The sequence below is a fragment of the Numida meleagris genome, chromosome 2 (assembly GCF_002078875.1).
Source record: "Numida meleagris isolate 19003 breed g44 Domestic line chromosome 2, NumMel1.0, whole genome shotgun sequence".
Taxonomy (NCBI): domain Eukaryota; kingdom Metazoa; phylum Chordata; class Aves; order Galliformes; family Numididae; genus Numida; species Numida meleagris.
Window position 1 is genome coordinate 55,756,754 of NC_034410.1, and position 25,679 is coordinate 55,782,432.

Genomic DNA, 25,679 nt, shown 5'->3' on the forward strand with positions numbered 1-25,679 from the left:
AATCATACAGAAACCACTGTACTTCAAAGAGTGCTTTAGGAGCCATTATTTATACGGTCAGGTAACCACGTAGTATTTCTAGTAATTTGTCATTCTATGGATTATTACAGTGAAATAACTTGTCCTTTCTGATGATCCATCAGTGGAGTATTCTGTGTGGCCATAGTGAAATAGTCTTACATTGCTACCTAAATATCAAAGCAAAGCAGGGTGTTTTGTCAAAAGGCTTCACTTAATTGCTGGGATTCTTGAACTGGCTCTTACTAATATGCTGAAGATAATGAAAGAATTTTTTTTTATATGAAACTATTAGTGAGGAAAAGAGGTTTTTATAAGACAGAACATACAAGCTGTAGGATAAACCTGTCTGCCTAAAGGAGCTGCTAATGGCAGTAGAATTCCCAATACATTTGATTAAAAGAGAATGTATCTTTTGCTCTCAGATTGCTTGCTTTAGATTTAGTCTGATGTGGCTGTGTGGAAGGCAGATACAATGTCATTTCCATGGGACTTTTACTCTTTATTTTCAATCAAACTTGAGCACAAGTACATAAGTCATCTTGGCAGAAGGGGCACTGGTTCACTGAATAGTCAGGTGAATCCTGAAAGTCGAAACTGGAAGACAAATGGCAAAAACTAGACAGCATGTGCATCAGTCTCCCAGGTTGTCATGAAATCATGTTGCTAGCAGCTTTAGCTCTAGTGATTTTGTGCTTAGTCTTCTTCAGTATGGGACAACATCCCATTCTTCCTCTCTGATTATGTAGGAAAAATTAATTACTAAATGTCAAACAAATCTTAACTATGCAAACCCACACAGGGGTCTTTTGGAAGAGACATTATGGAAGTGACCAGTGGGTCTATCTATCTCATCTCTCATGCTGCTTTTTTGTGGATGCATAGAAGACAAGTCGCGACCAGACTGATTGGCATGGTGTGGTCTGGTTCATAAGTAAAACTTGAGAACACTTTGTGGGCTAGTGATGTTATTTTAGTTCAATATTTTATTTTATAGAATAAATATGTACCAGATGCCAGAATGTTAGATGGATCAGAATAGCTGGTGCAAAATATCTGTTGCTGGGATAATTAAATCTAGATCATTCCAGTTGTTTTAGCATAATCAAATGGATTAACCCAGTGCAATACATCTAAATCTCATTAACACATTGTATAGAATGAGAGTGCAATGTGAGGTGTCAACAGGAGCATTATTTTTCTCTCCTTATAGTCAAACCTCCAGCTAGCATACTTGCTCCCTAGTAATGATGTAATTATGATTTTGATGTCTGTCATGTTTCAGAATTGCCTTGGAGAATTCTGTTTAAAAATGCTTCATAATATTGCTGCTTTTCCTTTCAGAGGCCAGCAGAAACTGTAGATGAAGAAGAAAACGCAGAAGAGGAAGATGACAGGGGAGAGGAGGAAGCATATAAACAAAAGGGAGAACATCCAGAAGTGAATGGAGAGGAAAGTGGGGAAGTTGTTATGAAAAGGAATAGAGAAAATGAGAATAAATTAAATGGGAATTATGAACACAAAACAGAAGAAACAGAAAATGTTGACCAGGCAGAGAAAGAGGAGCTTGCCCACTTAAATGGCAAGATAAATGAAGAAAATGGTGAGGGGATGGAGCAGATGAACAGCCAAGATGATCTTCAGCATGAAGAGGACATAAAAGAGGATTATTCTGGCAGTCAGAACCAGGTAAGCATATATTCTTTCAGTTTGTTTTTCTTAAGTTACGTTCTCAGCCAGTATGTAATTATCTCACTCCTTATAAGTCTCTGAGAGACCTTAATAGAACTGAATGTGTGGGAAAAGCTGTTTCTTATCCACATAGATTGGTTACATCATTAATTACATTATATGCCCTCCAATTGAGAAAGCAGATGTTTCTCACTATTTGATGAACCTGCATGTCCTGCTTTCCTGAGTATGCTGAACTTTCAAAAACAGAAAAATCTTGCACTTTCCTGAAAAGCATAACCATTTTACACTTCCCCACTATATTATCCTTAGGACAGAGCATGAAGATGTATTCATGAAACCACAGTGCCTTTTTTTTTTTTTTTTTTTTTTGCTGAATTGACTTTCACAGAAGTTGTATTTCATAAAAAGAACTTGCTATTGCTATGTGAAAGTTTCAATTCTTTTTCTAAGAAATAGGAAAAGACAATGGAAATGAACAAGGTCTTGAATGCAGGGCGCTTTAGTCAGGTTAAAATCAAATATCCTGTAAATTTGGGAGAGCTGGTAACATGCTGTTAGCTTAGATGGAGTCATGCAGCCCAGAAGAATCAAGTGGACTGCCTTGAATGTCAGATGAACAGAACACAGGAAATGAAGTATTTTGCTTAATAGAAAAAATCCAGACCTAGGAAGACCTATATTCTTGAGTATTAGAAGCTGAACAAATTGCTGCATATTTGCTGCCTATAAACTGCTGAAAAAAAGACCCTTCCTCTGTTTCTTGGATCACTGGGAATGGTTTCTCACTTCCTTGCAACTAGGCTTTCTTCTGTTCCTGTTTTACACACAAAAACATTTTTCAAGGAAATTAAAAGAACTGAGTAACATAATGTTTTCTTTGGCCCCGAATTTATTCTATGCTTGACATATTAATGGATTTTTTTGTTTTATTTTTAGGCAAGCTGAAGTTATTAATGGCAATGGAGAAAGTGAGTGAGCATTCACTTTAGAAGGATATGTGGGTAACTGGATGTTTGATGATTTGAGGGGAAAAACCTCTAATTTGAGTACTTTCTCCTTTGGAAGGTATATAATCTTATGCTAAACAAAAAGGTTAATTTGATCACTGTCAGAAAACATTTTTTTTGTGTGTGCTAAGAATTCATTGTGGAATTTTTAATACAAAATGATAACACTGTTGAAATGAAGTGAAATCTTAGCTACTGTTAACTTCATCAGGTAACTATCCTTCTTTTCTAGGTTGATTCTCATCTTGAAAAAACATCCAGAAATCCAAGGGTAACAATCACTAGCCCACAGGAAAGTGAAAGAAAGGACCAGAGCAATGACTACGCTGCAGTTGCATAGATATAAGAAAATGTAATTAATGAAAAAAGAAATATTATAATACTTTCAAGCATATTATCTTTTGTGATTTAAAACTTAAAATAGGAAGATAGATTGAGTACCCCATACTGAATGTTGAGATGATAATGGCATATAGAATAGGACATAAAGTTTAATATCTACTAAACAACATTGAATTATTTTCACAAGATGTGACTTTCTGATAGAATTTGAGAGGAAAAAATGTAATATTACTGTATAGTAGTGTTAGAAACATTAGAAATAAAGTATTTTGTGGTATAAGACGATTATCAGTAGCAGAGTCAACTATATAAATGACATTTTTCAAGAAAAAGGGTAAATAAACAAGTTAAATGTCAGAACTTCTTTGCAGGTTTGTTTAGAAAAGAGAAAACAAATGTGACTTTTAAGGAGGACATAAGTAGTTTTTCCCATTGAAATTCCACATGATATACTCTATTTCCAGGCATAACTTTAAGATAGAAAGAAAATGCTTTGCTCACTTAAAGGACAGAAAATGAGATGTACTATGAGTCCTAATATTACTGGATAGTGGCTTTTCCGTATATTAATTGGAATTGTTCGTTTTTTCCATTCTTAAATAGCACTTCTTAATCATTGTGAAGAGAGGCTGAAAGCCTACAATGCTGCAGCTTATTCCCACTTGCAACAATAAGTTTTGTTGATTGTCCTGCACCAGTTCACTAAGCAGTGAATTGTTATTATAGTGAAAAAAGAATAAAGCAAGGGCATGCAGCAGATCAGATATGTAGCAGATCAATTTGATTGCATTTCAGTCCAAGTGAAACCTAATTTATTAATGAAAAAAATGATGAGGCCCAGATTCAGACTGAAATTAGCATGAAATCATTGCTATCAATGAAACCATTTTAATATGAAACACCTTAATATAAGATTATCAGTTTAATGTAAAATTCAGCAACTGTTGTTGTGTTTATGAATCCCTTCCATAGCCTTAATGCATGAAAACATATTATCATCTTTTTGAGTAAGCAGTTTCCTGATAGGTTGTGGCTTAATTTGCGTTAGAAAATAAGGCACTGATCCCCAGTATTTGTTCTCTCAATGACATCAACCCCATTCCTCTTACCATTTCTCTGTTAGTAATAGCAATTATTTGTAGATCATGAAATACAGCCCTGAGCATAATTTCATTAATTATACAAAAGATATAGTGGATTTCTTTATCATTAATGCTGGTAAATTACGACGAAGAGAAATTAAATGTCATTTTTGTTGATTTCATGCTATTAAGACCAAAATTACATTCAGGAACAAATTGAACTTGAAGCACTGTATGAAGGAAGTGTAGAAAAATTATTGTGACTGAAACTCATAGAAATATCTGCATTTTTTTACCAACTATTAAATACATTTTTCCAGTGCAGAAGAAATATGTAGAGATCCTTTAGCATGTTCCTGAGTATTGGCAATGTGAGTTTAAAATAACGTAACTTTAAATAACACAGGAACAAGGTTAGAATGGTTTGCTCTACTGTAACTCTGAAATATCTTTGATTTACATGGCCTTTTTTGAACTGTCTGACAAAGTAGAGAAATATTACCTATGTATTCTGTTCAAAATAAGATCCTAATTTAGCCAAGAATTAGGCAATTATTTTATTTGATGCATTTTAAGATGATTTTTGAAGATAAGTGGAACTAAAATCTACCAACGACAAAATAAAGCCAAAACAGTATGGATAAAATAACTGCAAGTGTTAATGAGGAAAATGACAAATTGTAATCCTCTGGGTACCTTTATAGGTAATCTTGCATTGGAATTATATATGCGGTAGCATTAAAAGCAATCAAACCATGCTTAACTAGCCAGACCAGGAAGCTCTGTCTCAGAGTACCTTCTGAAACTTCTTGTAGAGCTCGCCAAGGAAAATGGCTAGTGCTCCATCTTCACTTCTTTAGAGCTGAATAGCTCAACAATAAGCATGGTCTTAAGTGTGCTTAAGAATTGAGACAAATGACAGTGGTCTTGTATTGACACTACTGTGAAGAGTTGCTTGAAGTTAGTGGTGTACCCAAATTCAGGACTCTACTTCTTGTCATCTTAGCGCAGGTGAAGGCCTGAGCAACCTCAGAGATGATCTTCATCCTCAGAAATCTGAAATTAAATTGGCAACCAAACATGTCTGATAAATTAATCTAGAGAACGTTTTCCTCAAAATGTTGTACTTTGAAAAAATATTTAGAAGAAACAGTTTTGTATAGAGATTCTCTGTTTTCTATTCATAACTTCTGTCTGCTGTTTCTGTCATTTCTTCCCTTTTCTGTCCAAGTTCAGCATCCTCAGTGCTTAAAGGCCTACAAATATCAGTAAGAGTTATCTAAAAGCTTAAAGTAAATTCTAAGGAACTGTAATGTGATACTTGTCTTTCACGAGAACATGAAAATCCCAGTGAGTGTTACTCAGCCTTTAAAATGTTTTCCTCTCTGCTGTTCATCTTGTAAGAGAGATTGAATATTGTTCTTCAGAATATGAAACTGGACTTTGGGAAAACAGAGAGAGAGCCATTTCATCATTCACTCTCACAGTACTGAAAACATCTACTTTCTATCTGCTTCTCTTGTACAGAGAAAATTAATTTATGCATAACAAATAGTTCTGATGTTAACAGAAATTAATCAAGAAGCATATGTGTGGTCTTTGCTAAAAATATTTTTGTGTATGTTAATTTGCTGTGATGACTTAAATTGGTTTTACATGAGAAATGTTCTTTTTTCCTTAAGCTTATAGAGTGTTACTTTATTAAGCGTCTATGCAATATATATATATTTTAAGATATTTCCCTTTTTTTTGCATTATTTTTAAAAACAGTTTGCCATTAAAAAAGAACTAGCACACAGACAGTTCTGCTTTTATCTCAAATCAAGGCCAGTTTGACATTAATTTTAGCTTTGGATGACTGATGTTATGAATAAACCTAGTGTTTTTTTCAGCTGTTAGGATCCTTCCATCACTAGAACTTCCAAAAAGTCAGATTTTGTAGTTACGGTATTGCAACCATGAAAGAAAGCATGCTTATGTTCAGCTCTTATTATAGCCCACAAATAAAAGAATTAATTCCTAATTTCAGCAAACCTCTACAGCACATACTTAAATCCCACAAATATGCAGTTTTCATCAAATTTTATTTAATGCTTCTGTGATCTGACGTATCAGAGACAAAATAATGTTAATTTCTGGAAAGAAAAGGGTGAAAATGAAGAAGATTAACTCCTCTCTCTGTCTCAGTTTCATCCAAATCTGCATGCAGAAAAATAAAACAACAACATGTAAGTGTTACTTGAAAATACTGAGAAAAGGAGAGTTGCATGGGTATTTTGATTAATTATTCCAAAGGTACATTAAAATAACTATTAGATAATAAATGCAAATACAAAATGAAATATCTCAAGGAAAAATCTATTCATTAAATTGTGACAATCAGAATGATTGTATGAGATACAGCTCAAGGATGTTTTGGGTGGCTCATAGTTTTCAGTCTGAATTTTAGTCGAAAGAAGTGCTTTAGACATGGCAATAGACAGGTAAGCCACCTGATATGATACAGAATACTGATACAGTATTCTTCATGGACACATTTGCAAGCATTAACTTATATAAACACTGTAACTGAATGCATTTGTTTGTACTCATGCTGCACATGCAACTAACCCGTGTATATGGTAGTCTAGCAGTGTTCTATTTTAATAATGGGAGAAATACTATTGATTGTCAGTGAAATTTACTATAACCTTGGGGAAAAAAAATCACAAAATCTAGCAATAGCAAACCTTATGAAAGGATGGTATTTTGTTTAAGTTATGTACGTACTTTTGTTCTTTGCTGAGCCAAGTTCAGAATGCTTAAAACACTGAAGTGAAATGGAAACAGCAACCTAAAACTGCCTGGGAAGAATTTTGGTCATAAGAAAGTGGAAAGGATATGGAAAATTCAAGTAAGAAAGTAAGTATCTTTACTGCAGCATGTGACAGCAAAGCTTTCAAAGGTCTTTAGTCCTAGGCTGCTGCATAGAGGACTTCTGCCTTAAACAATGGGATATTTTGATACAGCAGGCAGACATCCAACAATCTATGCAGTAACTATGAGTACCTTTAAATGTTCATATTTTCCTTGCAGATGACACTTAGTTCTAATACTTACAATTTAATAAATTAAACTAAACACAGTTTGAATTTTTCTTTGTCCTAAGTGGAACCAAAATTTAATTCAAAATGCTGGTTTTATTAGTTGACAGCTGTCTGATCCCAAAAAGTTTCAAAATCTCTTGCTTGGCATGAACTAGAAGAAATCTAATTCTCCATAAAACGGTTCACATTTATACACATCAAGAACACGTAGATTCATGACTATGGTTAGCAGATTTTCAAAGGCACAAGTTTCATGTCCTATTTATGCTGCAAATTCTGTTGTACTCCCTCTGATATGCAAGTGAAGCAGATGAAGTCAAGCTCCTAATCCAAGTGTTATCTGGAAAATAATTTTTAAGGGCATTTACTTTTTTCCAGACTCCAGAACCAATACATAAAATACTTTTTGCTCAAAGCTAAATTTGTCTCCTGAAAACCCAAGTTATGTTCCTAACACCACTGATTTTCAGGAGAGTGGCCCCCCAGTGTTCTAGGCTTCCAGGTGTGCAAAAAGCACCAGCCAGGTAATCCAAGCACTTGACTCAGTACACTCAGTGGCTGTAGGCTCCCTTTCTCCAGGCTGCCCAGTTTGTGACTGGAGAAATATTGTCCTCGCTGCATCACCTTTAGTGGACTGACTGGCTGTTAGAGGCATCTTAAGAATTAACCTTTTGATTTGATGATGTTGAAAGATATGTTCTGTTTGAGATCCACTTTAAAATTCTCCCTTGCTGTCATAATTTCAAGCATCTGACTTCACAGGAAGGCAAAACTTTAGCTGGCAACTGCAAAAGTCAGTCCAGCGTAAGCAACATCACATAGCTCCCTTTGCCTCAAAGTAAGATGCTGGTTTTTTAACAAGTGTGAAATAAAGCATAGCTTGTAAAGGTGGCATGTAAATGAAAATCTGTATTGTAAAATGGCAGAGCGCTTTTGTTAACGAGAAGCACACAGGTATACAGAGTTGAGTGCTCTTCTCTCCAGCAGCACTTGTAATTTTGGATTTTCTCATTCAGTCTCTTTGTGAAGGAACATTGGGTACATGAGGCCCACTAAGGGCTGTGAAAAAAATAGAATCTGACTGCTGGATACTTGTCTTGTTGCAGCTCAGATAAATGGGAAGGTGCCAGATACAAAGGAGGGGCCTAGCACCCCACACCTGAATGTTTCTAGAGTCAATGGAATGACCTTCAGGTGCTACCGCTGCAGGGACTGTACCTGTGTGAGAAGCATCCTGGGAAGGCTGCACACATAATGTGGCAAAATTAATAGGGATGACTCAGATCAAATCAGTGGTTTCATTAATGCCTGGGTAAGGGGACAGGTATGGCTCTGACAGGTCAGCTTCACCCTGCAGGCTTTGGCCTGCTGTAATCATGTCTTGTGGAGTGGTGGCAACCATCTGAGTTTCCTCTTTCTGTCCCAGGTGAGGTGTGTCAGAGGGGCACAATTCTCACTCATGGCTGAGCACAGCTCTGGGGACAATCTTAGTGGCACTCTCTGGGACACCCAGGAGACGGGGTAGTGATGGTGTGCTCCTACCCAGCTTCATCCTTTGGCGTGGCCATTGCACCCAAGTCCTTGATAAGGCAGACAGTGAAATGCCCAGGACAGATAACACCAAAACAAATGATGACCACAATACTGCCTCAAACTTAGTGCTCCGGGAACTGATGGCAGACGCCTGGTTCAAAAGCTGACGGCCAATTAAGCATGTGCCAGAATTATGACTTACGAGTCAACCATCTTACTTCATAAACAGCGAGCAGCTCAAGAGCCCCTTGAGTTCTCCTGAATGGCAGCAGGCCACACAACAGGATCTCACCTTTAGCCAGTATGCCTCTCGAGGTTACAGAGATCCCTTATACCTTGACATTAAGATGTCTTGCTGATACAGATCCTTGTTAAGTGACTATTAATTAGTTTAAGTTTTGTCAGTTACACTAAGATTATATCTTTGATTTGTGCAGTTAGACTTAAACTGTTGACAAAGTCTGGGACTAAGAGCAGATTCAGCAGCACCTGGGATCCTCACCTCTGTGGTTCAAGGAGGTTAGAAAACAAGAGAGAACCACTCTGAATCTTGTGATTCAGTGAGAAGGTCCCTGTTTCAATATGTTTAACCCTACCCTCTACGCAGTAAATAATCAAGTGTACCTTGACAATTTGACCCATGTTAATTCACTGTCTTGATTACAACAAGCTTTATTAAATCACTGTGTTACATCAACAGATGTATTTCTGCTTCTCTCTTATGAGTGAAATGTAGTTTCTGTACATGACAGGGGCCCATTCCTTTGCCTTTGCTTTCACATAGTTGAGTTGATTCTTCTGCTCTTGAGGAAAAAATACATATTCAGGCCTCAGCATTCATTGATACACAGATTTTTCTATCTCTCTCAGTAGGGAAGGGCTGCTTGATTTGAGTAGGGTGCTGATATATACTTCCTCTGTCTCACTGAGGAAATGGTGTCAGGGATGAGCAGTCATGCTATGCTCCAGGGACCAGAGTTATACCCTTGTGCTAAGTTATCCCTGTTTCCTCTTCTGCCATGGACTGTGCCTTCCTACAACACACCAATCCTGTTTCTCTGCAGAATTTGTTTCTTCCACTTTGGTTGTGAGAAATGATCTTTCCAAAAATAGTGCCTATACTCCACATCTTTTCTCAGTTAGAGATTGTCAGTGAAAAGTGAGCATCCTAGGAAAAACCTTTGTGCCTTCCCTTACCGTTCTCTTATTGCTCCCTCAGAGTTAGCACCAAACAGGAATTAACTTTGTAAGTCAAGGCCTGGGATTTGTGTCCACTGGATAAAAGTATTCTCTATCCACAAAGAAAGAGAAACAAATGAAGACTATTTCTCTTTTCATGCAACACAAAGACTAGCTCAAGGTGACTCAAGGGTTCACTTCTTAAAGAACCACATGGTTATAAATGACATCGCAGAAAAAGGAAGGTAGGGTAACTAAACCTCTTGGGTGCATCTGTCACTGAAAGCCTGTTACTTCCACCAGCAAATGAAAAGTGTGCATATCACTTCCATATCAAAAAGGATCTGCATAACTTTCATGCTCTAAGGATCCATGTACTTTAGAAGCACATATATGTTGGTACTGTACCCATTCATTTGCCTGGTATGTGTCCCTTCTAGCCCCTCTAACCTTTACTGCTCACCATACTTACAAGCATCAAGCCTGTGCTATATTACATCCCCACTCACATGTGGGATGTGGATTATTTTCTTTAACATCTGTGGCTTCTGGATTTTGCTGAGGCCTGAAGGCCTTGCAATGCCTGAGCGCATGTATGACACGTGTGGGTGACAAAGCCCTTGTGGAGTACACCTGGATATACCAAGGCATGTTCTCTAAACAAAGATCCATTGATGCACAGCTGGGTGTTCTGGGTGTGAGGTCTTGGTGCAGTGCTTGCACTGTGCATGTAAGCCTGTGTGCTGGGTTGCCTGCAGAAAAAAGCTATGAATATGGATGGCAGCACACAGGTGTCTTAGGAGCAAAGCCCTCAACATGTTGCCATAATACATCTGTGGAGAGAGATCTGGCTGCCAGCTCCAGAGCTACCTTCAAACAGAAGCCTGTGTTGTCAGTTCAGGTAGGTGGATTTCTGTGGGATCTGGAGGGTTACACCACAGGCTGCACTTCTGTGATTTGTGTCTGGAGAAAAGACGGTTGGGCTCAGAGGGCAGCACTGGGTGCCTCTCAGTAGGCAGTCCCTACTGATGGAGGGACAGCAGTGGGCTGTGGCAGGACACCAGGAGAACGCACCTTGTCAGGGCAAAGATCTGACTGCAGCTCACATAGACACATGTTTAAAGGTGAGACATAATTAAACCAAATAACCCACTGCTTTTGACAGCTATGTGATTGTCTGAAAGTCAGTATGAGCTAGTCGCAGTCCATTTTGTGATCTTGGAGGGGATGAGCTGCAAACATCTCCCTTTAACAGATGTTCACAGCAAAGGACCAAGCCCATGTGACAAGTACTCTAAGAGACTGGTATGTCTTACTTTGGGAAACTGGAGACCTTGGATTTCAGGGCAAGTGAGAGCAGATCCTAAAGCAGTTTTGGAATATTTCTGGAGACTCCCCTTCCCTCAGAGTTCAGCTGAAAGAAGCTACCGCTGGGTCTCAGCAACCTCCTCTGCTCTGCTTGGCATAGACAGTGGGGCTTGCTTTGCAGGGTCAGGTGCAGGTGAGCCCACTTGGTTATGATCTTACAAAGAAAGGGGGGCAGAAAGCCAACCAGCCTGTCTGGTGGGTACCAGGGCAGGGCTACACTTCTTGGAGACAGTGGAAATGTGCTCAGCAGAAGGATTCTGTCTCAGCACATTTTTGCTCCAGTTTGAGAAAAAATCCCTTTGCAAAAGGTCAGGTGAGAACTGAAGAAGTATGAGTGAGAGCTGTCAGAAAACACATGGATCTCAGGAGGGAAATGTCAGGGCACAAGGTTGCTAGGTGAGGCAGGGAGAGAAAGGGCAGCAAGCACTGCAGCTGGCACAAGAGCAGAGGTGGGGAAACAATGACCTCCAGAAAGGGCTCAGCCGGCTCATCCATGTGGCCTCAGGCTGGAGCCTGCTTTTAGCTAGGCAATGGCCTGAAGGCACAAGTGATTACCGGAGCGGCGTATCTGGTGTATCATTAAATTGACTGGCTTATTAACTGCATTTAAAAACAATCTTCCATCTTTATTTGCTAAAACCCATAAATGGTAAATGATGGAAAAAGTAGACCTTCAAAAACCAGCTGCAAATGATTAGACAAAACAATAAAGCCAGTTCCTTGCACGCCGTCTCTTCTGTTTGCATGGCCATGAGAAATGCCTGACTTACTGTTAATATGCAGACGTTATTTTCATAACAGTCCCTCTGTAAATTATCAGACAGCAAAGCTGAGCTTTGCCCTGCTTAATGTACATCAAGTGAACTAATACAGGAAGCACGCACTGTGTGGTCTGCCTGCCGTCTTGATAAGAGCAGAGGAAATTAAGGGTGTGAGCGGATTGTTTGCCAGGACATCAGAAGGTTGCACAAGGAACACACAGTCCAAACACTGGAAATAGGAGGATCTGACAGGGATCTCTCCATTTATGATGATGCTCCTTGGGGACATACTGTGCTGCAGGGATTACTTAACAAAATCCAGACGTTGCTTCTGTATGGAGCATCATGTTCTGTTGTTTTGCTAGCCCAGGAGAGCTTAGAGAGCAGCCTGCTGTGTAATGGCAGGGTGATGGGTTGGTACAAACGACAGGATGTGCTAATTCCTTTATTTTAGCCCTTTGACAGAAGGCTACTGGCAAAGTGCCTCCGGCTTTGGTTCTTGCAGCCTTTGCTGCCTGCACAGACTTTCACAGTGTTGGGGAATGATCAGCAGGCTCCCCAGCATGCAGGCTCTGTGCTGCTCTCTGCCTGCCCACCCTCTCTCCTCTGGCTGCTGGTCAAGGTGCTGCAGCCTCCCCATGCTGCTGCTTTCATTAAGAGCTGTTTGCTTGCACTTGTGTGTGATTAGAAAGCTCATGTGTGGAAATGGCAGGCTGAGGCTGTAGCAGAGACTGGGAACTAAATGTGCTTATCAGGCAGCTCAGGAGTTGAGGAGGCTTCTGCTTCTCTGCCTTATGCTGTGACTCACTGGGCAAACTGAAAATAGAAGGGTCAAGACAGCTTGGAGGGAGGAGGAGGGAACAGATGAGAAGCTTTACCTGCACAGTATGGTAGAGAATGCAGACCTAACCATCAGGAGAGCATGCATTAATCAAAATTAATTCACTGATTATCAGTCGGACTGAAAAATGTTATTTCTTTTGCTACAATTGCAGATAAAATGTTGTTAGGCTAAAAGGGGTTTCACTGAAAGATACGTTTAAGATAGGTAAGGCTAGAAGAAGAGGAAGAAATAGGGTGAATGTGAAGAAACTAATAAGGCTGTTGAACAGGGAGGTCAACAAGTGGGAAATACAGTCTCTGATGTCCAAGGCATATTTTATTTGCACTAAGTAATATATCAGCGTGTCCTTTGGAAAGGTGATGGCAACCAACGTCTGCAGGTGAAATCCCAGACAGCCCCAGCGTGCATGCTCTGTGATTTGTGGGGATGGGGAAAGGGAAAAGACAAATGGTGGAGAAAAGATACGCACAAGGACAGACTGTCCTCAGCCTCACTGGAAGGTTCCAGGGCTGTCCCTCACTGCTCCCGGCTGGAGGCTGCATCACTGGCATTTTCCATGGGAACAGCACAAAGCACATCTCCTCTGCTCTTCTGATGCTTCTGTTCCTGTGCCAAAGGCTGAGGGTGTTAAAACATTATAAGGAACTGAATCCCCAAAATGTTTCTAATGAGTCTTAAATTTTCTGGTATGTGACTTCTTAATAGTAACAGAATAGTTTTATGCTCAGCATTTCCAGAAAAGCCCTGTTTGGTACAGAGCCTCCGTTCCAAAAGGTTTCAGCCTTCAGAGCTCTCAATGCCAGAAAATCTCTAAATAACTGAAAGATTTAACAAGATGAAATCGATGTGGCAGCATCAGCTGCAACAGTGTTACCAGCTTTGCTGCAAATGCTAAATCTCCAACCTGTTTCCTATCCCAGCAAGCATTAGTATGATCCTTGAGGGCTTTTCTTTCTCCTAACCCTGGGTAATGCCATGACTCATCCTTTCTCACACTGTCAAAGCACGTTCAGTTCTGCGGGAATGATGCACAGTGTGACCGAATGCTTGTTGCAGCTCTGTTTGCTGTCAGGTCACTCATCCTCTGGACAAGATTTAGCAGCACTTGCACACATGCACCAACGTGTGCAGCATGTTTGAAGAACTCTATTCCCATACAGCTACATGGGGGAAACAAGCCAAACCGGTTCTGTTTTTTTTTTTTTTCCAGATGGATTTTCTGTCCTGTTGTGTTAACAAAACACAGGCACAGAGATAGGACTCAGCAACATCTGCAGGAGCCAGTATTCTCAGCTCCTCCAGTGATCTTCACTGTAAAACTTAAAATGTCACATCTCCTCCATGAACAAATTTTAAACTAAAAATTGCACTGAAAAGGTCAGGACAGCTTGACTCTCTGCCGCCCGCATACTGATAACCTGAAAGCAATGAAAGCAAGTAGCAGCAAACAAAATTCCTCTCAGCTAGGAAAGAGTGATAAGCAGTCTATCTGGAATGACTAATGAGCAGCAGCTGGAATAACTAATGAGCAGCAGCAGCTTCAGCTCTTCTCCACAGTCCAGTCCTTGTGAGCTATCAGCAAGGACGAGGGTCCCTCTCCATCAAGTTCTTACTGACTTTAAGGAGCACACAGCTTCTCATCATTCTCCTCACCTTTTCCTCTTCCACACTACTTTTATCTGCTTCTCCCCTAAAATTACAACCTTAATTTTTTAAGAATTGGGTGCAATATGCTTCTGCACGTCTTATATATAGCTGCCAACAAAATGTAAGAAGCATCCCAAAACCTGCTTCATTACATTCTATGTACTTATGTGCTTGTGACAAAGTCTTATCTGTCCTTTTTAATGCTAGCATTTGGTCACTGCACTTGCATTGCTTAGATAGGCAGTTCTCATTATTTTCAGAAGAAATTTTACTTCTGATGCTGCTGTCAGCCACAGTAATTGTTGCAAACTCAGCTGAACCTTCCAAATATATTCTGATTTATTTATATCGTGGAAGTCTGAACTGAGTCACAGACCACAAAATGTTGTATCAAGGAAACGAGCAAAGCTATTACAACATACTTGGTACTGTGCAGAAGCTTTTTGATTCAGCGTGCGCTAAGTCTGAAAATACAAACTGCATTATCAGACTGGTGAGTTGCAACTGCCAACTGAACTAACTGAACCAGAGAGACTTGCTGGACTAGAAAGAGACTTTTCACAAAATCTATGATTGGCTCAGGCCTAGAATTTTATTCAATCCATTCAAAAAATAGACAGAACTATAAGGTGGCACATATCATCAGAGAGTACAAATGTCACATCTTTCTTTATACAGTTTCATTTAAATCCATAGATTAAGACAGTGAAAGAATTGCCCTGGGTGAGAAAATAATTAAGGGTCTCCAGGGAAAGAACAAGTCTTCAGGTAAGCATTTACACAAATGTATCTGATAAGCATAACTTTTTTCTATAATCTATAAAAATATAAACAACATTTCAAAATGTCTTTAGGTAAGTATGTTAAGATCATCTGACCTGACATTAATGTCCTGACAGAGAATGGGGCCTGGCCACAACTGAAAATCTGTATGAGCGTCAAACAATACAATGTAATGAAAGAAACAAAACCAATCCAAAGGAACACAAGTATGACATTCCTCCTCTCATGAATTCCTCATCTTTATTTTCTATTTTTGTTAATAGGGCGATGACTAAGAGAAAAGTGGCAGCTCTCACAGACTAGTTGTAACTCTGGATCAAGTATAATTTTTCTTTCCCAGAAAGTAATGTTACTGAGAAGTGTGCCATTATCCAACTGAGGGCACTCCAAAGCCATGTATATTTTACCTGTGCATTATTACTTCAATATAGACAGTAGCATGAGACAGGATGACAAGTGCAAATTACAAGGGCAGAATCTTGGTTTCCTGGATAGCAGAACTAGGCAGTAAAAGTACTTTAAAGACAAAGAGAAAACAAAATAGAATATGAACTCATCTAAACGTTAAGGAGTGGGATAGAGGGTATTCCTGGCATAGCTGTCATAAATGCACCTTCTATTTTTTAGGGATGCAATCTGTTAAGCAACATACCTAATCACTGTTGCAAGGTCTTACTGTTTCAATACAATGTTTGAATGCACTGACTACACCGGTTACGGGTCTAATCACATAATTTCACTTTTTCCAATCCTAAATTTATACTGGAACAGCTTCCCAATCAGCTGTGCATTTGTATAGCAGAGCACTTGATACTGTAATTAACTAGCACATATGCCAACAACAGCTGATATTTTCCAGTGAAGTGATCTGCAACTGAGAAACAAAACCAAAGGGTCAGGTTTGAGATAAAGGCTGGACATTTTGAACTTTGGACAAAGTGACAGGTATCTTTGATTCTCCTGGTGCTGGCGCTTTTGTGACTGGGTTTGCGTGGGCTTTTATATCTGCTATCCTCTCTTTAAATCTTTGCTGGAGGTACTTTTCTTCTTTGGAGTAACTTTTAGCAAAAGCAGCCATCAGCAGACATGCTGCCATGGCGGTTCCTCCAATGCAAAACAAGATTGCTCCTGACAGCTTGCATATATCAAGGGACCCATTAAACTGAATGGCACGAGTATCCACTACAACAAAATCATCTTTCCCAAGAGCTTCGATTTTCGGTGGCACAAGAAAACCCACTACAAGCACCATTAAACCAATCAGCATGAAAGCCGTCCCAGAGATGAGTCCGACCTGGAAAACAGAAAATGTAACAGTGAATATGACCTTTTAGTTTTTGATTAGTAAGTGGTTCTAGAGAGCCTTTAGCTTCAAAGTGTCTTGCAGATACAGTTCCTTGTTCTTAAGCCAACACTTTTCTTTTGAGTGGCTCTACTAGAACTAGAATATACAGAGGAACGTTCTGTTTACAATTCGTATTTATATAATTCAGTATCGACATTTCTGGAAACAACAGAATATGCATCTGTACTTCTGAAAAGCACCTAATGTCCAAAGGCCCCAACACAGGAAGAATTACAGTCTAACCCCAGCACTGCGTGACTAATTATTTCTTTAGCTTTAGGTGGTGGTTAGCACCAGCAGTTCTGTCCTTGCTAGTCTGTGTCATATTCACCACTTGTCATGCATGTTTGAGCAATATTTCTAGCACAATTCAACCGCAAGTGCAAAGTTTGATTCATAAAAGGATGGCCCTAGCATCAGAGCAGGGCTGCATTAGGTAATCTCCACAGATCCCTTCCAACCTCAGGCACTCTCACATTCTCCAAGTTCCCTGATCTTCATGGAGAACTTATAGTTGGTTGTGTTTTTTAGTTTTTGTTTTTTTTTTTTTTTAATGCTCAGATCACATAGACCCAGGGTTATGCTGTTAACCTACCATTACCATTTGTAATTATCTGATGAACTTACACTTTTGAATTTGGAAACCCTGCCCATAACAAGACTTGGACGTTTCAGTGACAGCTCCTATGGACAGAGAAACCAGAGGATCCAAGAATTCCAGAACTCCCTTGGAAGCTGATGTATCTTGGTTTAAACAAGCAAGAAGTTCCGTGCTAAGACAGACTGCTATTCAGTCATCACAGTGAAAACTGAGCAACAAGGGTTTTCCGGATTAGTATCTAAAAACATTAGTTACACGTGAACACCTCAAGATCAGAGTTTCTCTCCCCACTAACCAGCAATGGGCAGTACCTTCCAGAATGCAGAGCTCCACCTGCTAGGTGATCTCTGGATCTGAAAATCATCCTCATACTCCCAAATTGTAGCTGTGCAGTCCTCATAAAACTGATGCAGGTAGGACCGAACTCCATAGCGTTGGTAACCTCCCTCGGTGCTGCCCTGCACGTGCTTGGACCCACAGATGTCAGCATAGGCGCTCATCCTTCCTGCCTGCAATGAGAGGTTTCATAGAATCATAGAACTGCTCAGGTTGGAAAAGACCTTCAAGATCATCAAGTCCAACTGCAACCTAATCATACTACACTAACTCGTACAACCCACTGCTAAATCATGTCCCTGAGCACCGCATCCAAACAGTTTTTAAACACATTCAGGGATGGTGACTCAACCACCTCCCTGGGGAGCCTGTTCCAGTGATTAACAACCCTTGCTGTAAAGAATTTTTTCCTGATATCCAACCTCAACCTCCCCCTGGCGCAACTTGAGGCCATTTCCCCTTGTCCTGTCACCTGTCACCAGTGAGAAGAGACCAACCCCACTCTCACTGCAATCACCTTTCAGGTATTTGAAGAGAGCAAGAAGGTCTCCCCTCAGCCTCCTCTTCCCCAGACTAAACAGCCCCAATTCCTTCAGTCTCTCCTCGTAGGGCATACTCTCTAAGCCCTTCATGCAAAGTGGATCTAGTTACTGACGTGGTAAGGGGAGCAAAGCTGGCTATGTATGTTCCAAGTGACATGAAGGAAAGCAGCCTTGGTAATGAGCCTGGTAGCGTTGCGTGCAGTGACTCAGCTCAAGGAAACCTGGGCACATCAGAGCCTAAAGGTGCTGCAGAAACATCCCTCACATAGGTAGAATGCCTGGTCCCCATCCTTCACACTTAGTGATGGTTTCTCTGGAGACTGAAGAAAGCAGAAACTATTAGATAGCCAGCATCTCTGAAGGGCTCATACTGCCTCTCAGGCAGACTCCAGCTTTACTAGTTAAGTGGAGTCTGCAGCCTTACAAACTTTCTAATTGCTGAGTAAGCTTTTAAATGTTTTTGCCTGAGCTTTTGAAATGAAGGACTTAGCACTGCTGTAACATTCACAGCCATGAGAAACACTGGCAAAGTAAGTCCTAGCTAGATTCAAACTGCACTTAAATACAAATAGTTAAAAATAAAAAAGATGGAATGCCACAATAGCACTGATCTGCTCACCAAGGGGTGAAATGCAAATACTAAATTTGTGGCAAATTGCTGCTCCTCTAGAGAATTCAATGCCCAGGCTCCTGCTGACTCTAATAAAAATCTGAATTCTGTTAGGTATTTTCATAGCAGACAATGTTCCCTACTCTTTCCACTTCACTGAAGTTATCGTAACTCAGAAAATTTGTGTTTAAGTATGCAAATCCCAGACCTAAACTTGAACAAGTGTGACATACTGAATTCATTAAAGTAATTCCAGCCCCTAAAAAACTTGAGCAACAGGTCAGTGTTATTTAAGCTGACTTGCTTCTCTTTAAAGAGTTCAAAAAGTCTTAGCCCAAAGGGAACTGTTAATGAATACCTGAATCTGAATGTCACAACTCAATTTAGCAACTTCAGACAGCTACAACTGGTTCATCCGATTGCCACTGCAATTTTACTTGGAAGAAAGGATTCATGTGCTCATTGCAGCCAGGACCTTCCAATTTTGCAGACTCTGGTCCCTTTGCCCTTCAGGAATGGGCGAACTTGCTGAGTATGAGATGCTTGACTATGTAAGAACAAAATAGATACTTTTGCATTCAGTGTAAGCAGGAACCAGCACACGCCAGTGGGTAATGGCAACCAGCTGAAGCTCTTGCTTCTGAAACCAGTGCCGATATGACAATGATCTCCTAAACATACGGAATTTGGCTGCATTCTTGGTCAAGTGACAGAGGGCTTTGCTGTTTCCTCTTTATTGCTAGCAGTAATCTCAGCTGTTATTTACTTTGTACATTTAATATGCATTTAGCTTGGGATTTCATGATCTCAACCTCTTATAATGGCAAGCTTCTCTATTATGACTCATGGACAGGTTTCAAAGCTCTCACAGATGTGAGACCTCAGGAACAGGAGGCCCCATGCCTTTGAGCCTGAGGGCTGGCTTGCTCCCTGATAACAGTGCAGTGCTACTGCCCTCCGGAGCACACGCAGGGCACTGTCCTTGCCAGGAGAGGTGCATGGAAACCTTGGGACTGCAGGAAGGTCTTGCCTGCGTGGCACCAGCTGTCTGCTCTGCATCCAGGCTACCATGTGCACAAAGCTGCCAGGACAGCTCTCAGACAAGCTGCCCAACCACTGTTGAGGGCACGACACCATGAGAACATAACCTGAACACTCATGGGAAAACTGGAAATTATTCTGCTTTTCAAGACTGCTTGCTCTTTTGCCAAATAAGCCTTTTTATGTCCCCTGGGAGTCTCTCCTGCTGTTTGTTTCCCAACCAAAAAGGGAAAAAGAAAGTCCTCTTTTTTTCACTGCTACCATTTCTTCAACAGCTAGCTAGGTGCCATCTTCTACATGGGAAGCACTAAAGAGAGAGCTCTGCCTATCCAGTACATATATATTTTTCTCAAAGAAGCAAATCTAAGCCAAAAACAGAACACCACCACCTTAAGGGAGAGTGGGGCAAGATCACCTATATGTAGATTTCTCCAATCTGGCAGGAGACATCACACAGTGAACAGGAGAGGAGGCATTGTTCCTAGGTCCAACTATCTTTGTAAGGTCAGGGCAGGGAAGGACCAGACAAGGGGGCATGCCAAAGCTTGCTTGCTTTGTTCCAGCTATCCCAAGGAGACAATTTGAGAGCCTCTTTCCTTCCAGACTTCTAGAGAAAAGAAATGTAGAGTAAGACAGACGAAACTGAACTAGGCAATTGTAGTTTGTCACTATTAATTTAAGAAAATACAATGTAATGTGACAGAAATCTGTACAAATATATTTCTCCTGGATTCATGGCACTGTATGTGTATCTGTCAAGAAACATACAGGGTGGTTTGGTGTTTCTAACAGCTGGATGAAGAATTACCTGCAGAAAACACACAGCCCATAACCACTTAAGTTATGCAGGTTCTTCTTTATCAATCTAAAATGCTAATTGGTGGTTTTGGTCAGGCATATGAGCAAAATGATAAATAAGAGCTTGGAAGGCTGAATACAAAGCAAAACAAAAGAATGATCTTTTGGTTGAAAGAGCTGCGATAGCATCAAGTAGCATGACCTTTTAAAATGAAAAGAAACAAAATAGCAAAAAGGACTAGATCTAGCCAGCATCATTAATTCTTTCTAAGCACTGCATCATATTAGTTCCACTTCATGTTTTCTTTATGCTCTGACTCTTCCACTTGCAAGAAGAAATCTCCTACCTTTTGGAAAACCTAATTCCTTAGAGAGACGGGAAGAAGGCTTCCCAGCCCTACATGACTCACTGAAGCAGTCTGGCAATTGGGCCTAAGATGGTCTCTTCTCTCAGCTGCAGTGCAAACATAATGTTGTGATTCTTGCTACGTACTGATGAGGCGGGGGAACTGGAATAGAGTACGGTGGGAAAATCAGTTTTACTTAAATACAGAGGAAATGCATCTGCATCAATTTACGTTGGATGAATAAATACTGCAGTAGCTACGTCCTCTTGAGCGTTGGTGTCTATTTGCATGTCTCACCTCCATGACTGAGAAACTAAATGCTGAGATGTTGGGAAACTTGCTAGGGAGACAGAATCAATGTTAGGCAGACCTGCATTAAGCATGAGCTGAGAACACACATCCAGGCCACAGGAAGCAGTTTACCTTCACAACTTTTTCAGCATCTAAGCCCAAAACGTCTGGGAACACGAGGGACGGAGGGTGGCAGCTCCAAAGCATGCCACTGCGTAGTAGCAATTCATCCCCTAGCAACTTTTGTTTCCATGGCAAACGCTGTCCCGTTTACTTTGTGCTTTACTATTCTCCACAGATCCTGAGAGATGTGACCAGACCAGGCAGATAAAGAGACGAGCACACTCCTTGAAAGACCACCCCATAACTTCTCTAATTACTTTGTAATACTTCTTATTGAAAACATTTTAAAGGGAAACGCAGGACAATTTTGGATAAGCCACTTCTAGTTGACATCACATAGCCACCACTGTGAATTACAAACGTAATTCGCAATTACTCCAGCAGGTTCTCAGAAACACGGTCCCTGCCTTCTCCGGATGTACACACACACCGCGACCCCCGATCCCCCGCTCTAGCGGCAAGATGAGACCCACACGAAGGCTGCACGCCAGCACCGCCACCTCCCGCCGCAGCCCCCGGGCCACCCGCCGCGATCGGACCGGGCCCGGATCGGCCGCGCCGGCCGCCCCCGCAGCCCCGCCCTGTCCTGCCCTACCCCAGCGGCAGCCGCCCTCCGGGCCCTCTCTCAGGCCGCTGCTCCGCGCGGGGCTCTCGCTGGAGAGCAGCAGCCCTGGATTAAACTAACGGGGTTTCCTTTCTACTTTCAGTCTGCGAGACGAAAAAACTCAGCAGTGCACAGAGCCAGGCGGGGGACCACCCGCCCACAGCACCCCCCCCCCCCCCCAACCAGGACCCGACCCGCAGGCAGCGCCCAGCGGGCCCCGCGCCGGGAGAGGCGCCCCCCCGTTGCGGACCCGGCCGGGAAGCGCGGACCCCGCTAGGACGGCGAGCACCGCAGAGGGAAGCTCCGAGCCCAAGTTGGCCGCGCGGGTTACCTGTCCCTCCCGCCGCTCCCCTCGGCCGGCTGAGCAACCGCAGCGGCGCTAGCTGCGGCTCTCTCGGCCCGGTCCCATCTCCGCTCTGCGCCGCGCCGGCCCCAGACACCACGTATTATGCACGGCCCGGAGCGCCGCTCGCACCGTGCCTGCGCACTGAGAGCCGCCACCGGGCCGGCCGGCCCCGCCGCCTCCGCCCCTGAGGGGCTCGGCGCGGCGAGGTGGTGTGGGGAGGGAGGTGGGAGCCGCGGGCCGAGGCAGCCAGTCAGCTCCGCGGTGAGGGGGGTCCTCGGGCCCTGCCGCGGTCGGAGGGATCACCTGCGCGGCCGTGCGCTGGAGACCTGCCGTGCCGGTGAGCGGGGGAGCGCGACTGGACGACTCGCGCAGCCCGGGACAGGCACAGAAGGAAGGTCAGCGCCGCTGCAGCTCTGTGCTGCCGGGGCAGCAGGTAACCTGACCACCAAGTTCAGAGGGAGTGTCTGGAAGATGCTGGCGCTCCGTGTTCCACAGTGCTTGGCTACTTGGATGAGTAGGGATGACCAAAAGTCGCCCGTGAGCTGGGAGCTGGAGAGGGGACATAAAGCGGTCAATGGGAGAGTCAACTGAAGCCTCATCTTTTTGAGAAACAGCGGGAGGCCAAGAGCAAAGCTCTGCATCTGCCCTGGTAGAATCATACAATCATTAAGGATGGAAAGAACGCTAGTCATCTAGTCCAGCCATCACCTGTCACCACAATGGCCACTAAACCATGTCCCTTAGTGCCATATCTACCCTTTTCTTCAACATCTTCAGGGATGGCAACTCCACTGCCTCCCTGGGCAGCCTGTTCCAATACCTCACCACTCTTCTGAGAAGAAATTTTTCCTAACATCCAACCTGAACCTCCTCTGGAACAACTTGAGGCCATTACCTCTCATCCTATCACTAGTTACCCAGGAGAGGAGGCCAACCCCTATCTTGCTACAGCCTTCTTTGAGGCAGTTGTAGAAAGAAAGTGATAAGGCCCGAATCTCCTCTCTTCTGGGATAAACAATCCCTGTTCCCTCAGCTGCTCCTCATAAGACCCCTCACCAGCTTTGTTGCCCTTCTTTGGACATGCTCCAGGGCCTCAAAGTCTTTCTTGTAGCGAGGGGTCCGTAAATGAACCCTGTACTTGAGATGCAGCCTCACCAGGGATGAGTCCAGGGGGGCGATGACCTCCCTAGTCCTGCTGGCCACGTTATTTCTGATACAAACCAGCATGCTATTGGTCTTCTTGGCTCACATCAGGTACTGTTCAGCTGGCTGTCAGCTAACACCCCCAGACTTTTCCTCTGTGCAGTTTATCATTCACTCTGTCCTAAGCCTGTAGGGATGCACGGTGATGTTGTGATCAATGTGCAAGACCTGGCACTTAGTCTTATTATAGCTCATACAATTGGCCTAAGCCAGTTGATCCAGCCTATCCATATCCCTTTGTAGGGCCTTCCTACCCTCAGGCAGATCAACGCTTCCTCCCAACTTCTTGTCATCTGCAAATTTACCGAGGGTGGTATCAACAGGTTGGCTGTTCATCAGGAAAGGGCTTCCAGTAAGCAAGTTTGGAGAAGTAAGGAAGACAGCAAGGGACGAGCTAGAAGGCATGGCAAGATGCTTAGATGAGAAGTTGCTAAAAAGTATCCCACAAAGGGGCAATGTGCAATCCCTCTGGGAAAATAATAATGGGAGCACAAAGGGAAAGAATTCTAAAGAGTCATTTTAGCACTCTACTGAAATACACACAAAAATACAGTATCATTGCATGCAAGAAGTGTGGAAATGCTTTAAAGCAAAATGGTGTAGCATTAGCCAAAGTAAAAATAATGTATTTTTAAAATATTTAAATCACCGTGGCATCTGAAGAAGGTGAAAGTTATGGTGGTTTAATTAATAACAATGCTCAAGGTCTTTTAAGAAACTGCATTTGATAACGAAAATAAATTTGGGCAATTGCAAACAAGGAACCTTAAAAGCAACTATTAAAAATAGCTAGTAAAGGATTACATTCGGAGGAAAAAATGCTCATTCGGGCAGTTTCTGTTGTCTTCTTCTGAAGCTGGTTTGTCTTTTTCATTTCAAATGATGAGTAATGCCCAAAGTGGTACTCCTGACCTGAGCACACCTACTTCCCAGAGCAGTGTGTTATTCAATGAGTATTAGCATACTCTGGCCCAAAGCATTTAACAAGGCTTTGGAACTGATAATCTCAGGAGCCATCACGGATCAGTTAGAGGTCAACCAGGAGATCAGGCTTAGTCAGCATGAGTTTATGAATGATAGATCCTGCTTGACAAACTTGATTTTGTTCTGTGACAATGTGACCCACTTAGTGGATGAAGGTAAGGCTGTCGATGTGGTCTACCTGGACTTCAGTAAGGCCTTTGACACTGTCCCCCACAACACCCTCATGGAGAAGCTGGCTGCCCATGGATTGGATGGGCATACACTCTGCTGGGTGAAACACTGGCTGGATGGCTGGGCCCAGAGAGTTGTGTTCAATGGAGTTAAATCCAATTGGCGGCCAGTCACAAGTGGTGTCCCCCAGGGCTCGGTACTGGGGCCACTCCTATTTAACATCTTTATCAACAATCCTGATGAGGGGATTGAGTGCACCCTCAGTAAGTTTGCAGACAACACCAAGTTGGGAGGGAGTGTTGATCTGCTGGAGGGTAGAAAGGCACTACAGAGGGACCTGGATAGAATGGAATGATGGACCAAGGTAAACTGTATGACTTTCAGTAGAGTCAAGTGTTGGGTCCTGTATTTTGGTAACAACAACCCCAGGCAACCCTATAGGCTTGGGGAGGAGGGGCTGGAAAGCTGCCTGATGGAAAGGGACCTTGGTGTGCTGATGGACAGTCGGCTGAATATGAGCCAGCAGTGTGTCCAGGTGGCCAAGAAGGCCAGTGACATCTGTCAACAGTTTATGGGCATTCTGCCCAGTTGTGATGAATGGGACAAGGGACCCACGGACCCACACCCTGGGAAAGGGAAAAGGAAAAAAAAGGGTAAGGAGATGGGCCTGAGAGCAAACAGCGGCAGCAATCTGAGGAAAAAACAAACTAATTTGCTAAATAAGATATTGGAATGCAAAATAACACACTATAATACAATATAATTACAATTTAAGCTGATAAATCCAACACAGTGAGAGAGAATGTCCAAAAATCAAGGTAGGCCTTACTCTAATACCAACGATAAGATGGCTGCGGAGCGAAATGCTGCCGGGACGAGAGACAGGCAGAAAGAGAACAAGGTCTTGTGATCTGCGAGTTTTTATCTTTCCCTCTGACTGGAAACAGTAACAGAGGAGCAAAGCCCCCTGGGGAATGTAGTAGTCCTCTTCT

General features: G+C 42.3%; 2 protein-coding genes across 8 annotated transcripts in view; one reads left to right on the forward strand and one right to left on the reverse strand.

Moving 5' to 3' along the window:
* DCDC2 (doublecortin domain containing 2) overlaps positions 1-7,268 on the forward strand; it is a 59,224-nt gene extending 51,956 nt beyond the window's left edge. For 4 of the 6 annotated variants that reach the window (XM_021388569.1, XM_021388570.1, XM_021388571.1 and 1 more), the window contains 2 exons: positions 1,363-1,707; positions 2,953-7,268. In XM_021388569.1, the coding sequence (XP_021244244.1) occupies positions 1,363-1,707; positions 2,953-3,060 (453 nt within the window). In that variant the 3' untranslated portion in view covers positions 3,061-7,268. Of the gene's footprint in view, positions 1-1,362; positions 1,708-2,649; positions 2,779-2,952 lie in introns of all 6 variants that reach the window. The other 2 variants (XR_002435758.1, XM_021388573.1) reach the window with 2 other exon arrangements.
* NRSN1 (neurensin 1) lies at positions 15,131-22,750 on the reverse strand. Of its 2 annotated transcripts, none has more exons than XM_021388577.1 (3): positions 22,633-22,750; positions 17,603-17,800; positions 15,131-16,639 (listed from the first exon to the last, which is right to left on the reverse strand). In XM_021388577.1, the coding sequence occupies exons 2-3, from the start codon at positions 17,789-17,791 to the stop codon at positions 16,241-16,243; spliced, it is 588 nt and encodes a 195-aa protein (XP_021244252.1). In that variant the 5' UTR covers positions 17,792-17,800; positions 22,633-22,750; the 3' UTR covers positions 15,131-16,240. The 2 variants fall into 2 exon arrangements, with proteins under 2 accessions (XP_021244252.1, XP_021244251.1); XM_021388576.1 differs by lacking the exon at positions 22,633-22,750 and adding an exon at positions 22,315-22,562.

Excerpts from the sequence above, each read along its gene's own strand:
- NRSN1 (XM_021388577.1), bottom strand. The coding sequence starts at position 17,791 with ATGAGCGCCTATGCTGACATCTGTGGGTCCAAGCACGTGCAGGGCAGC. Across the intron at positions 16,640-17,602 it reads GGAGCTCTGCATTCTGGAAG|GTCGGACTCATCTCTGGGAC; the intron begins GTACTGCCCATT and ends TCTGTTTTCCAG.